The following is a 14,602-nucleotide window of genomic DNA, read 5'->3' as shown; positions in this document are numbered from 1 at the left end:
GGACAATGGCACTCATGCCCATTAGCTGGGAATGAAATGGTGTTTCCACAGTTTTGTGACATTAAATCAGAGCAGAACTGGAATTTTCACATATCACAATCACGCATGTGCTTTGTCTCACTGTATTGTTTTTTTTCATGTATCTAGTCCAGGAAGCAAGGAGAGATGGACTTCAAATGCCTGAAGTAATACCAGCAACTCAAACTGCCTAGTTAGCTCAGTGAAATTACTCTATATAAATGTAAACATTTGTGCAAAGCAGTAACCTGACAACAGCTACACCCAAAAGCAATATACCTCTGCTTTGCTCTTCTCAGCAGCGGCTTGCAGAGAAGGAGAGGATGCCAAAGGCTGAGCAGCATCAGAAGAGGAGATCTGTGCAAAACAGGAAAGATATGAAAAAGAAGGTAAGCAAGAACAGCTGGGAGGGGAGCGAGCAGAGGCAGCTAAGAGACGTGATTTTCACTCTTTTTTTTCAAAAATTTTGGGGGTGGAGAAAAAAAAATACAACATAACAGAAAAAAAAAAAAAGAGAGAAAGAGGAGAAAAAGTATTTCCTTTTTTTTTTTTTTTTTTTAAATCAATATGATTTTTAAAGAAAATCTGTCAGGTAGGAATGAGTGACCTATAATGAAATTCACTAGAATAGAATATAAGAAAATCAACCTGGATAAGATCATATCACAGGCCTAAGAAAAATAATTAGGTTTTCTCCATTGCTCAATTTTACCCAGTGTGACTATTGAAATATTAATGTCCTGAAGCACGAAGGCACACCATCCCAGAGGAGGGGGAGAGAGGAGAGTGCCTTTGTTCTTGTTCACTGTAACAGAATATTTTTATTAAGAGGAATGCAGAATAACTCTGAAGGTTACACATTAATTAAAGTTCTAATTAACTCTTCTCCAAGAGCACTCTGAATGAATAAAAAACTAAAGGTTAATATAAAGCTACATCCTAGCAATAGGATGCCAGACCTTCCAGACAGGTGATACTTCTTTTCTAGGGATCGGTATGTAAAATGGCAATTAGCAACACTAGACTTCCAGAATTATCCAAAAGGTATGTGTTATCTATGCAACAGATGCAGTTTACTCAAGAAAATAGGATTTCTCTAAATGTATTTTCATACATCTTCCTATCCTATTTCTTTACGCATAGTTGATCACTTTAATGGAAACATTATCTTTCTATTTCCTTACTAGAAAAACACAACTGAAATACATTTACCAAACATGTAGAAGATCCTCAGAGTTACAGCGCTCACACTTTGATGTTTTCTATCACCTCTACTATCTACAAGGAAAACTTAAAAATGAACGATGCTATTACAGAGCAGGTCATTATGTTGGATCAAAATAACCAATTTAGATGACATGTTTTTACTTAGTTTAAAAAAAACCCAACAGCTTGCACTAAAAGGTAACTGAAAGCTAAAAAAACCAAACCAAACCAAACCAAACCTGCCATGTGGTCTAAATACCCCATATTTCTTACAGAAAAAACAGTACTATAGCTTATATAGCTGGAATATTAATAGAATATATAGTATTTTTACAAACTCAGAACCAGTGCTTATCCTGGAAGATGGTGTAGACCTTCAGGAAAGATACTTTAAAAGTTTATTTTAAAACCAAATTTTACCTGCAGAAATAGGAAACAGAATCCTCACTTTTAAATGTACTGTTTTAAAATGCTCAGGTTATTAGAAGAGTTATGGATACATCTGCTGCAATGAAGCAGTTTCTCAAACTGTAGCATTCTGTTGCTATAGGAACACAAGGATCCTGTTTATTTCGATTACACCACATTGTAATCAAATAAAGATGTCAGAAAAATGATAGGATAACTACATATATTAAACTATGAGCTCTAACACTGAGTTCCTTACTAAGATTTCAATTAAATGTAAATGTGTGCTAATGACACATCTTAGGTATACTTTCAAGTTTCTAAAATGAGATTTTTTTGTTTCATTCTTTTGTATGCTTCATATTGGAAGAGAATTTCAGCTTGATAGGTGTCTCACAGGTGAACAGCACATAACAGCTACTCATCACGCAGAAGCAGGTAAGCAGAATTTCATTTGGGGGTTCAGGGAAGAATCAGCACTATAGGTGTTTGCATCACATTTCCATCCTTCCACAATAGTCCTCCTCAATCTGCATATCTTCTTCATAAATTAAGAGATTATCTGACCTATGACAAGGTAATCCTAGGAAGGCTTGAAAGTAATTATTCTAGTTTTGCAAATCAAGTATTGGAGAAGCGTCATGCATGTCGTAAACAGGGGACAGAATGAAAAGCAGTTGCCATCTAATCTGGGGTATGGAACGGGACGTACAAGTTGAGACATGCCCGAGTGTAATGTTTAAAGATAAACAGAAGCACTACTTTCACTTCAGGCTAAAAAACAGCACCTGAAAGCACCACACTTCACATATGCAAATACTGAACTAAGCAAGAGTACAAAAGGCATATGACTGAAGGTAATCTTTAAGAGCACACACACTACAATGTATAAAGAACTGATTAAGTTTATGTAACAAAAGTAACAGCATGAGTTGGGGCTACCAAACAGCTTTATCACCACTGCATTGTGTTAAATTTTTCATTTACCATGTGGCACCAAATATGGAAATCTGAATGAAAAAATCCAATCAAGTCACACTGAATGGCTGGATGAAGTTAAACATAAAACCGGATTAAAACCAGATTAAAACTGGAGCTGGTACAGCCCATTGTAGCAAGCGGTTAAGCAGTCAGGGAACAGCAAGAGCTTATCAGGGTATCAGCGAAGCCTGAAGAGATACTTGCCCTTGGGACAGGCCAAAGCTGAGGGGACAGACGGAATTTTCACTAACATCCAAGTCATTCTTATGGATGCTAATGCCTTCTTCAAGCGTGAAGAGAAACCAAACACCATAGTCATCAAGTGCTTGGTGTTAAGGAGACTTTAAAACACTCATTCTTAACTCAAACCAACTCACATGCAATATTTTAACAAACCAGCAAAGTTGCTTGATATTCTGAGATCTCAGTAAAACCTCCCAGGTTTTGTTCTCACCTGTAAATGCCCCCAACTCTACTTTGAAAGGTTGTGGTATGGTCGCAGTTGCAAACTGCAGCACTCTTCACAGATGCAATATATAGCAAAAAACTCAGAAAATATTTCTTCTCATTAGCATAAATCATCCCTAAACAACTTCAATGCTTTTCTGAGGAGTTCATTGCCAATATCCCTGTATGCCATTCAAAGCTAGTACTAATACCTTCTACGTCCTGTTTGCAGTGCAGACTTATCATAAGCTATGGGGGATATCAGATATGGAACAGATGAAACACCGATAAGGAACAGTGGCTGACGACAAGTTGTGTGTTCCTGGCTTATAGTTCCAGTAAAACTTTGTTTTTGAAACTACTGCAGTGCTAAAGCAGCTCATAGAGCTGTTCCTGTTTGTAGTCAAAAGAGATTCACTAGTTTGCTTGGAATGGCAACTGAGAAAGCATCTCTCGGTGACCTATTTCTACATTTGTGGCCAGCAGTGGGAGCGCTGAGGTTAGACTAACCCCAGGTCAAACCACTCACCCATGACACATAGAGGCATCTCACTCCAGAGTAAGTCCTGGTGAACCCGCCTTTAATTAGTCGAAAGCCATAAATGCACTTTAAATATTTATAGCAGAACTCTGATCACCACTCAGGATCGCCAAGTAAGGTTGCAATAATAACTTCAAAAATGTTTTTTAGGAGACTGAGATCACTGAAATGCAGCACCCCACATCAAAGTAACATATGGGTTTTCTATTGGGTATTTATCAGCCTTTATTAATAATTAATTGTTTCTATAAGCCTGATCAGAAGCATCAGTAAAAGAAGATCACTCCACGCTTGGGTCCAAGTTAGAGTACCTGAAAATACTGTTGTTTACAAGCACACATCCCCTCTTTAGTGTAGGAAAAACAATCTGGTTTGCAAAAAATTGCTATACCACAGCAATAATTGGCTTCTGTTATCACTTTTCTAATTTGGCAGTTTTAATCCAATTGTTACATTCCAGTGGAAACAAAGAGAAAAAAGCTAAAGTATCAGTTTCTAGAAAAGTTGGGCAATTATGACGTTTGAAGAGCAGACAGCAGGAAAGGTAGACAATATCTTTGTTTAATTTAGATCCAATGGAAAAAGACATTTGAGCAAAAAAGAGTAAGAGTAAGATTTGTCATCACAACTACTAAAGACAAGTGACCAAAACCTTCCCACTTTTGGCTACATGTGTAAACCAATAAGTTCATCTACATTTCTACATCAAAATGTAAAAAGTAATTTCCAGCCATCTTCCAGAATTCAATTAAAGATGCACACGCTGATCTGCTCTGATAACATACATTAGCACTATGTTCTGGAAAATCACCAACCAAGATGGCCTTGATTATTGGCACTTCACAGTACCAGACAAAAATGATGGCAACCCCTGCAACCAACTTTAGATGCTGCTAGAAAAAGAATAAAGTCCGTGTGCTTGTGTGCATTAAGAATGTGTCACAAACTGACAACTAGCATCAGAATATTTCATTTAATTCTTAATCTAAGAGTCGATGGGTCTTTTGTTTACAAAGTTAATTGAGAATTACCTAAAATAGGGAATGAAGGCAAAGAGCTGTTTCTTAGGTTTCCACATTTATACTCATATGTCCACAGAATTTCGATCGCATTTCAGACCAAAGGACTGGTAGTAATTTCATTTTAGCAATTCCTTCTATTCTTTGTGTTTTGGAACTCCCTTTTAGAAAGCTGATAAAATAAAAATAACCATTTTGCACAATGAAACTCAATACTGTCTTTAAAGCATCAGGAACACTCAGTGCTGAGCAAGAAAATACATACACTTGCAATTGTACCATAAGATTTCATTTGCACCTATGCTCTGTGAGAAACTCTTTGGTTCACAAAAATCATAAGATCGGAATGAAAGGATCTGCAGATTTACAATATTTTTCCAGTTCCCTGTCCTCTTACATGGCAACGTGTTACCTGTCCCTATTTTGTCCATTCAAAACTTCTATACTATTAAGTTATAACTTAGTAGTGGCACTATCCAAACACATACTATGTCAACAGTTCACATTAAAGCATCAAAACAAACACTATTTGGCCCCGTGGCTGTGATATAGTCTATGCACCAGGCTACAATTTCAAGTGAAAAAGGTAAGCTTAAGGAAGCACTAAATCTATCGGAAAACATAACATACGAAACCTAAGAAGGATTTTACTTTAGTTCACTTTGTACTAACATATTTCTGATGGTAGATAACAGTTGTACAAACACAGTCATTAAGGCCTATGTAATAAATAAAGTTTTAATCAAATTTTATTTGTAGTTTTTACTAAATCCTGCTCCTGATGCAATGCATGTTGTTATTCAGCCTTTTATTAAAAAGAGTTCAAGTTAAAGCATTGGAAACCTGTATTAAGTTTCAATTTAAATATGAAATTTAGGGTGCTATCACTTAGAAGATTCAAGAGATTAAAAGTGATTGTGTTACCAAACTATGACAATATAGTCAGGAAATCAGCAGCTGAACCAAATACAAAGGTGCCCTCGAGTGGCTGTTTTATATGCACACAATCGAGGAAGATACCCTAATAAGAAGACAACTACTCTACACTCATTTTACAGGTTTTAAGTTCAGCTACAACACATGTTTTTCTCATTTCAGGAGACTTTTGACCTTATTACCATACATCTCCAACAAATGATGACAAGACTAAGATTAGTATCCTATTTTAAATCAGTAGAAATTACATACTATTGGATGCATAGAAACACAAAACCAATTGCTTACCATTTTTTGAAAGAGACTTCTTATCAAAATACAGAAAGGAGTATAAGGAGTGAAGGAGTATACTAATGTACTATTAATAACCTTCATCTAGGAATTTCTGCAGAAGTTCTTTAGGCTAAATGGTAAGACTTTTTAAAAAGTTACTACATTTTCTCCCTTATTCAGTGCTCTAACTGCCGGATACCACATAAAAAGGTTGAGCATCCCATGTTTCACAAAACACAGCAGTAGCTGGCTTCTCAAAAAAGCCTGTACTGCTCTTCTGTCAGTGTTCTGAACATGCTCACAACTCCTCCATCCCTTCCATATCTTGTTCCAGGAATATGGTGAAGCTTCTGCACAAGCTGGCTGTAGTTCTGGACGTGTGCAGAGCTCTAAAAGTTCATAAAATTTACATCAAGTAGAGATGCAATTAGTGTCGTGGGAAATACAGATATATTTGATAGTATTAGACTTGAGAGCAAAATATTTTTCCAACTCTGACCAAGACCATCCATACCTACTGTTGCCCACATCTTTTTTAGTTTATTTAGCTTCTCCTTCAGATAACCACCTCTTGAGATACTACGGAGAGTCACCATGGCTTAATTAAAGGTTGACACAGGATAAACAAAACAGATGTTTTTAACTTCTTATTGGAGTGTTCTCCATTTCCCCTGTCCAACCTAATAGGTGTTTTCTCTATATGTTCCAGAAAAAACTGTCTTTAATGAAAGCTTCCCAACACTTCAGAACAATTACTTTTACATTTTCATGATTCATGTTAAACTAGCAACACAGTCACTGCAGATTTCAGCTTTGGAAGAAAGTTCGCTTACATGGACATTGTAACTCATAGCTGGGCAGCCCAGCTGTGTGAGCTGCTCCTTGAATGAGTACTTATGGAAGTGGGGAAAGTAAGACCCTGCACATGAACCCTGGCTTCTGTAACTCATTCATTTAACCTTTGTTGGGCAAAGTCCAGCTCAAGGGCAGACACTAGTGGCACATCCAGGCATTGATGCTGGGGCCAACTATTTAACTTCTTCATCTACACCCACCCAATGGACAGAGTACGTCATCAGCAAGGTTGCAGATGATACAAAATGAGGAGGAGCGGTTGATACACCGGATAGTTGTGCTGCCATTCAGAACACCTTTGACAGGATGGGTCAACAGGAACCACATGAAGTTCAAAGGGAAGTGCCAAGTCCTGCACCTGGGGAGGAATAACCCCATTAACCAGGGCAGACGGGGTATCAAATAGCTGGAAGGCAGATTTGCAGAAGAGGACCTGGAGGTCCTCGTGGACGAGTTGGACATGAGCTAGCAAGGTGACCAGTTCCAGGCTCACAGGTACAAGAGAGACTTGCAGAGAGACAGACTGAAGCAAGTCCATCAAATGGACACTAAGGTGATTAAAGGATTAGAGCACCTTTCAGATATGGAGAGGCTTAGTCAGTTGAGATTGTTTAGACTAGCGGAGGAGAGAAAGACTGTGGTATTGAGAAACAGGACCAAGAGACATTGAATGTAAATTGAAACACTGGAAATTCCACTGAAACACGAGAATAAACTTCCCCTCTTATAGGGGCAGTTGAATACTGGAAAAAGTTACCCAGAGAGAAGCTGTGGAGTCCCCAGCCCTGGAGATATTAAAAACCCAATTTGACACAGCACTAAGCAACCTATTCTAGTTGACCTCACTTTGACTAGGGGAATTGGATGATCTCCAAAGGTCCCTTCCAGCCTAAGCTATTCTGCAACCCTATAATTCAACCAATTCTAACAGCACCAACTTGCAAAATAAATTTATCCCGCTTTTGCTATCCCTGCCCACAAGTCATAATTCATGTATGGTACTTCAGTGCTTTCTAATGATGCCCATCTTCATTAGCATATTTCAAAAATACTTCATGCCACTTGATTTACAAATTCCTCATAAACCACTAGAAAAACTAATATGGTTCTTACAATATTGGGAGAGGTAACCGGTAACGTGTCTCCAAGCCAATGACTGAATGCTTCTCAATTGTAGCTACTATAAACTTACTGTTCACATACCCCATCATACCCCAATTTACCCATCTTAAGGTGCCCACATGACATATTTTAGTGCAGTACATGTATTATGGATTTAATCTCCTTTAAGATAACTTTCTGGAAAATGTGCCACCAGAGTCTCTAAACTCACATCACATTTTATCCAGTTGCCTAAGTTTATACTTCTTAAATTATACACAATGTCTTAGGAAAGCATGGAAAACACAGACCCATTATCCTTTTCCTTCCGTGAACTTAGAGTTATATGAAACTTCTGCTCCATACATAATTTACACCCTTTCTTAAATATAGAAACTTTGTTTACTATTCTCTAAATGCTGGCAGGACATGATAATATATTCACACTCCATGTAGTGGAAATAGATTGTGCCTGTTCATAATTTTTGAGACTGAACATATCCAGAGTCCGCTTAAGCTTATTTACCATCTAACCTGAATAAGGCAATTTCCATATGCATTACGAGAAACTGTGCACCTTATTCTCCTACGTATTTACTTTTATTAAGGACTGCAGAAATTGTTTGTGATAGTACCAATATAGGTATTCTTTATCAACACCCAACACAGCAACCTCACTGCTTCTCCTCATTACTTGTAAGGCATAGGTATCATTGTACAAGATGCAAAAATAAACAAAAGTTTAAGAAATATTGTCTTTTTACAGCTTTTATTTTACGTCAAATAAGATGTGCCAAGTTTTTTAAAAATTCAGAAAATATGATTGATTCCAACTTGTTTTCCTGAATCTGTTTGCCACTTTCATATGCTTTTAACTCAGCAGCATGTAGATTCAGTCAAATTAAATTATTTGGACTGGGTACCAGAAACCCCTTCATTAGCGCAGTGCTGTGTCACAAAGAATCCCACCTGTTGCTGTTACTCAAGGGTGTATTTTAGGCACATTTTAGTCTTTCTGGAACCTCGGTTCTACAAATCACACATTCCTCTTGGCTTATTGGTAAACTGTGTAATAATCTATTTTAAAGCTTACTTCTCCTGATCAGCAATTCTGGGAGATTGTTACTAATTCCCAAAAACCTAAAACAAGCTATTTCTCTTGGCCACTACATCTAAGATCATGAGCCTCATTAACAAATGCTTTTCCCCCTCACCAGTTGCATAGCTTTGATTACAAGTATTTGGGACTCAATATAGAGATCATCAGTCTAGATGAATACTCTGTTCAGAAATTACTTTCATAAAAACAAACACCCCAAAGTATCTGGAGATGCAGAGCACCAGTTCTGGAGCCACTGGTCTTGTCATACTTCTGCCTTATTTCCAGACTGAACAAATGACTTCGGCTGAAGCTGAGCTAAGTTGGCCTTTGAGCACTTCACCCTGTCACATACATGCACAATGTTGAGTTATTCTGTTTGTGACCAAAAACCAAGCAACATCTCTCATCCAAGCACAGAAAGCCAGTCAATGCATTTTTATCAGCTCTGTTCAGACTTTACCAAGCCAAGGGCTCTGATTTTTCATGCTGCATTCCCTTCAACAACAGCAAACTCCACCCACTGTTGTCACCTCAGACTATCATTTCAGGTACTGGTGATAAACCTGTCAAAGGATGGGCAGAAAACAGGAATAGTAAGGAGAGAGGTAGCCTTGGGATGAGCTAAATTTTTTAACAATGACAAGAAAGATGATATATGCATATTTTCTCTCTTAAACAACAGGATTTCTGTTCTTTAGAACTCATTACTAATTCTGAAGTGAAGAGATACCAAACTGATAAGTTGTTACAATCTCACATTCCTATACAACTGGGAACTGCCCTCACATCAGTTGAGCAGACAATGCCATTTCTAAAGACGTGAGTACGGAGAGGAAGCGATGCAGTCTTACTCTTCAGGTTTGATTATTGCAGTCAGTAATATGGGTAAATTTCACCTCTGAACAAGTTCATCTAAACTAGAAAGTGATCTCTCCAGCAACCATCCATTTTCAGTTCTGGATTCAACTGCTATGTTTTAGGATCGGTTAGATTATCAAAGGAAAGCAACAAGGCCAAAAAGTGAACTTGTCAAATAACTGCTTTGTCATGATAGTCACAAGTGTCAGTTAACACTTGAAATCTGCTCTCTCTCACTGGAAAACACAGTCTGCTCATAAGCATTTCTTGTGATAGATTCCTGAGAACACTTCTCATCCTGCATTGAAACCAAGCTGTACATCATCCATATTCCGTTTCAATTGAGTATTTCAAAATAATTAAAAGTTATGATAATCCAACTAAGATGACAATTAGCCCTGAATACACCACGTCATTTCTTCAGCCTGTAACAGGATTTATATTTATGAACTGCAAACATTCAATTTTCATTTCATTAAACAACTCTTACAGCTGCTGGGGATGTCAGAAAATCTACTGTAAACATTGTTTTCCCAATACAAGTAACAAATTCCATAAGAACTGGAAGAAGAACCTGTCCCAAAAGTCAAGAATAGCTACATCTGCCCTGTTTTCCACAAAAATATCACCACAGGAAATTAAGTAGGAAAAAAAAAAAGCGGGTCCAGAGAAGGGCAACACGACTGGTGAAGGGACTTGAACATAAGACCTAAGGGGAGAGGCTGAGGGAGCTGGGGTTGTTTAGTCTAGAGAAGAGGAGGCTTAGAGGTGACCTCATCACTCTCTATAACTACCTGAAGGGAAGTTATAGCCAGGTGGGGATTGGTCTCTTCTCCCAGGCAGTTAGCAATAGGACAAGGGGACATGGACTTAAACTCTACCAGGGGAAATTTAGGCTGGATATTAGAAAGAAATTCTTTATAGAGAGAGTGGTCAGGCATTGGAATGGCCTGCCCAGGGAGGTGGTGGACTCGCCGTCCCTAGAGGTTTTTAAACTGAGATTGGACATGGCACTTAGTGCCATGATCTAGTAAATGGACTAGAGTTGGACCAAGGGTTGGACTCGATGATCTCTGAGGTCTTTTCCAACCCAGTCGATTCTGTGATTCTGTGTGATTCTGTGTGATTCTGTGAAATGCACAGGCTGCAGATAGAAGTCTTACCAACTCAAGTTTCTCTTTTCTGGCTCACCATCACTGTCACCATCCATGGTTTTCTTGGAAGTAGTAGAAAGTGGTGTGAGGAAATAAGAGTATACCAAGTTATCCAGAAAATTACCGATATATCCCAGACAAAAAATAAGGTAAAAAGTATAGAAACAAAAGAGTAACTGCAATTGTGCTAAGACTTGGTGAGAAGAACACAGGAGAAAAGCCTAAACAGGGAAAAAGTGGAAAAAAAAATACAAAAAGGGAAGCAAGTTAAGGCAAACAGCTGCCTAGCCTGTACAGTGTTTTTCCATTTGGGAGTTCCTTTTGTACACCCACATTCAGAACTATGAAAGTCTTTTCTGCTGCGATAAGGAGTCTTTCTAAAACAGTAAGGCACTTTATGCTGCTAAAAAATCATGATAGCTTTATATTTCATTCTCTCGGAATATGCCTGTGTCTCCAACAAGATTCGTATTTGCTTCACTTACATTTAGTGCAACAATTCTGAAGAAGACCTTCAAGTAATTTATTGAAGCATACAAGTTCAGATTCCTGGGGAAAGGTGTTTGTGTAATTGTAAGCTGTGCTCTTCTAAGAGTGCTCCAGGAGACAGTAAACTAAAGGAGCATTGAGAGTTTAATGCGAGCCCAAAGCAAACAAAAGATTTAATAAGCAACAGGCGTAAGGACTAAGATTGTTAGAGGAGAAGTTGCTTTGCATGCTTTACCCTTCAGTTCTAGGACTGTTGTGTACAAAAAAAACCTACAATGAATATAAAAGGACTTGCCTATGCTTGAAAGTAATAATCAGGTGCAAGTCTGAAGTGGAATGATATTCCTGAGCAGTTTCATGTCAGCATGCACCTGAAGGAGAGTTTTAACATTCCAAATTACTTCACACCACTTGACCTATGGTAACTGTCTGTAGTGAGTTACAGAAGTGATGCAAGCTCTCATTTGCGTGGTACAAGCTTTCAGGGACAAATCCAGTCAAGCAGCACAGCACATTACACAGTAAATTGCTTGTGTTACTGTATCTTAGATGCACTGTGTTTATAAAGACACTCTAATCATTTTACTACTAGGTGAAGTCTGTTCTATTGGATTCAATGCTATACTTTGTATCAATCACAGCTCATGGATGCCTAAAAATCGAGAAGGGGGTTAGGCAGAAGAGTACAGTACAGGAGTACAGTATTATGTTAAGGATATTTAAAATAAGTTGACTTGCTAAGAGCTACTGTCACTCCTAAGCTGATTCTTCGAAGAGTGAAACAAAAGTTGCTGCTTTTAACAATACCAGACCATGTGTTATTCACAGAACAAACGTATATATATTCCCAAGTAACATCTTGTCAGCCTCCAGTATTTTTACTTTTTAAATGTAAGCATTCATAAAAAGCATAAAAAAACATGAAGTCCTGATTGTTACAAAATTACATCGTACCAAAGCAAAACAGGAAGGCAGTTGCCATATCAAGAGCAGTTGGTCTTTAGAAGTCCCGACAAACCAAGGTCTCACCACAATAGGACTATGAGCTACTTTCTGAGAAATTTGATCTTTTATACCAGTGTGACTCCTGTTAATGTTGGGAGAGAATGATGATAGACGCTGTCCTGAGAAAGACTACTTCTTACTCTGCCATGAGCTACACTGCTTAAACAGAGTATACTTTCATAATAGGATACATTTGCCAAAATACAGTAAGTACCATACAGCTGTCTTCATAGTTTTAGTTATAATATCACAACCCTGCAACTCTATCTAAATATTTACAGATCATTTCAACTCTAAGAGTTTTCTGAAGAGCTGACATGCATCTGAAGATGCTTCCATGGGGGACAAAGAAAAAATCAGTTTGCCTCCCTGGGTAGGCTAATTTATTCAAAATTCTCTTCTTTACATTGATCAGAATAAAACCTAAAAATAAATACTGGCACTTTAACAGCAGCCAAACAGAAAACAATTCAAAAAATTACAACAGTGCAGTGCTCTTGAAATAAAGCATTTCAACAATTGCATTGATAAGCATTTTTCTAAAACTTTTTCTTCTTGTCTTACAATGTTGTAAAGAAAATGCATATGTAACTGTTAAAAAAGTTTCTAATGTTAAGAAAATGGTTTCTGTTCCAAGGAAGTTCTAAAAAAGTATAAATATGCGAAAAAAAAAAACCACAACTGAAAGCCACCCATAAAACTCATCCATGTTAACATGTTCCTTTAAATGTCAGATTGATTTTAACTTTATTATCAGTGTTAGTAAAAAATAATTAATACATCATTTCCTTGATATTTTTTTCCCAGGTTTCCTCTCCCAGTTCCATTGCTTATTCTGAACTGGAGCTCCTGTTTTTTGTTTCACCCCCAGCACGTGTGAAAGTACAGCTGTGAAAAGAAGGGACAAGCACAGCCTGAACTCTGATAAACTTCTTACCTCCATCTCCTAACCTGACCCTGAGCAGCACAGTTTGCCTACCTGGGGCTACCACTACTGCTACATTCCAGAAGGTTTTTCTCAAGGCTAAAGCCTAAGATTGTGGTTAAGAATTAGGCCTGATACCAGAATCTTTCCGAGTACCAAACAACACAAAACCACAGATAACCAACCAAAAACATGCCACTGTTCCAGGGCATCAGTCTCTCAGATCTTTCTAGAAACAAGTCACAAACCTGCACTGAGTCTGAGCAGGAACACAAGAGAGTAACTATTTACTGATAACCCACTTTTAACAGTTGAGTAAACTGTGCTACTCATTTAGTCCTGAGCACCGATATAGAACCAGCATTTCACATTTTCTCAACAAAATGGATCAGAAATCTCCGAGATCTATGCTTCAATAGACTTCAATTATTCTTTTAAGTCAGGCTGCTTTCAATCAGCATTAGATTTTTCTAATGTATATTTGATTTCTACTTAAATGCATTATTCTATTTAAAATGTAACTAACCAATAAAACTGCAGATGCCTTTTTTTTCTGTAGCTTTACCCTACATTGCTTTTCAGTGAACTGCAGAAAAAAAAAATCATATTTGCTTATTTTTAGTCTGCATGTTTGATGGCACTACTGGCTCTGCACTGGCCAATTCTGCTGTTAGAGTGTGTGTCTCTAAAAACCAAACTCAGTAAGATGAAATTCAGTCAGAACACAAAACGCCTCATGTAATTAACAATTATAAACAATCATTTCATAATAAAAGAGAAGAGACACGAATCCGGAGCACCACAGAACAAAGAACCGAACTTTGACGTGTACTCCTGGGCTCCACCAGACAGAATACATTAACACCAACACAGATGTTGTACTTGAAAAGCTTATGATCTTGCCAAAATTAAGCTAAGAGAAATATTGTACTGCATGTTTTAAGAGAACCTATTCAAAACAACTTACATTCTACAGGAAGACTCTACCACAAGAAACCTGTCAACTAAATCCAGAAAAGCCACTTACATTTTTAAATACCACTTCAGTGAAATCACTGGTTAAGGAAAGTGACCTTTAGGGCACAGCAAGCCTGTTTCTGCACTCCTATATTACTTGCTCAGACCCAGAAGGGACCCATTTTACAAAATGACAACATGTATAAACATCTCCAACTTAAACTGGTCCTAATCCAAGAAAGAGGCATTGCTATTTCAAAGGTGGTAACAAAAAGTAAGTGTTCTAAAAGCTCACATCACCCCAACAAGTGGGGTAAAGAAATTTTC

The 14,602-nt window shown here is 37.7% G+C and overlaps 1 protein-coding gene and 1 long non-coding RNA gene across 3 annotated transcripts in view; one reads left to right on the top strand and one right to left on the bottom strand.

Annotated features, from left to right (window-relative positions):
• Window positions 1–14,602, bottom strand: part of SMAP1 (small ArfGAP 1) — a 94,071-nt gene that overhangs the window by 45,396 nt on the left and 34,073 nt on the right. The window contains exon 5 of one of the 2 annotated variants that reach the window (XM_065056240.1): window positions 298–375. The exons of the other annotated variant lie outside the window; for it this stretch is intronic. Within the exon in view, the coding sequence (XP_064912312.1) occupies window positions 298–375 (78 nt within the window). The remainder of the gene's footprint in view (window positions 1–297; window positions 376–14,602) is intronic. 2 annotated transcript variants of the gene reach the window in all.
• On the top strand, window positions 277–13,813 carry LOC135578990 (uncharacterized). The gene is made up of 3 exons (XR_010471192.1): window positions 277–407; window positions 2,003–2,070; window positions 13,201–13,813. It is a non-coding gene; the product is annotated as an uncharacterized LOC135578990 (long non-coding RNA).

The sequence above is a fragment of the Columba livia genome, chromosome 3 (assembly GCF_036013475.1).
Source record: "Columba livia isolate bColLiv1 breed racing homer chromosome 3, bColLiv1.pat.W.v2, whole genome shotgun sequence".
NCBI classification, from domain to species: Eukaryota; Metazoa; Chordata; class Aves; order Columbiformes; family Columbidae; genus Columba; species Columba livia.
This window is presented reverse-complemented; position numbering and strand designations above follow the sequence as displayed.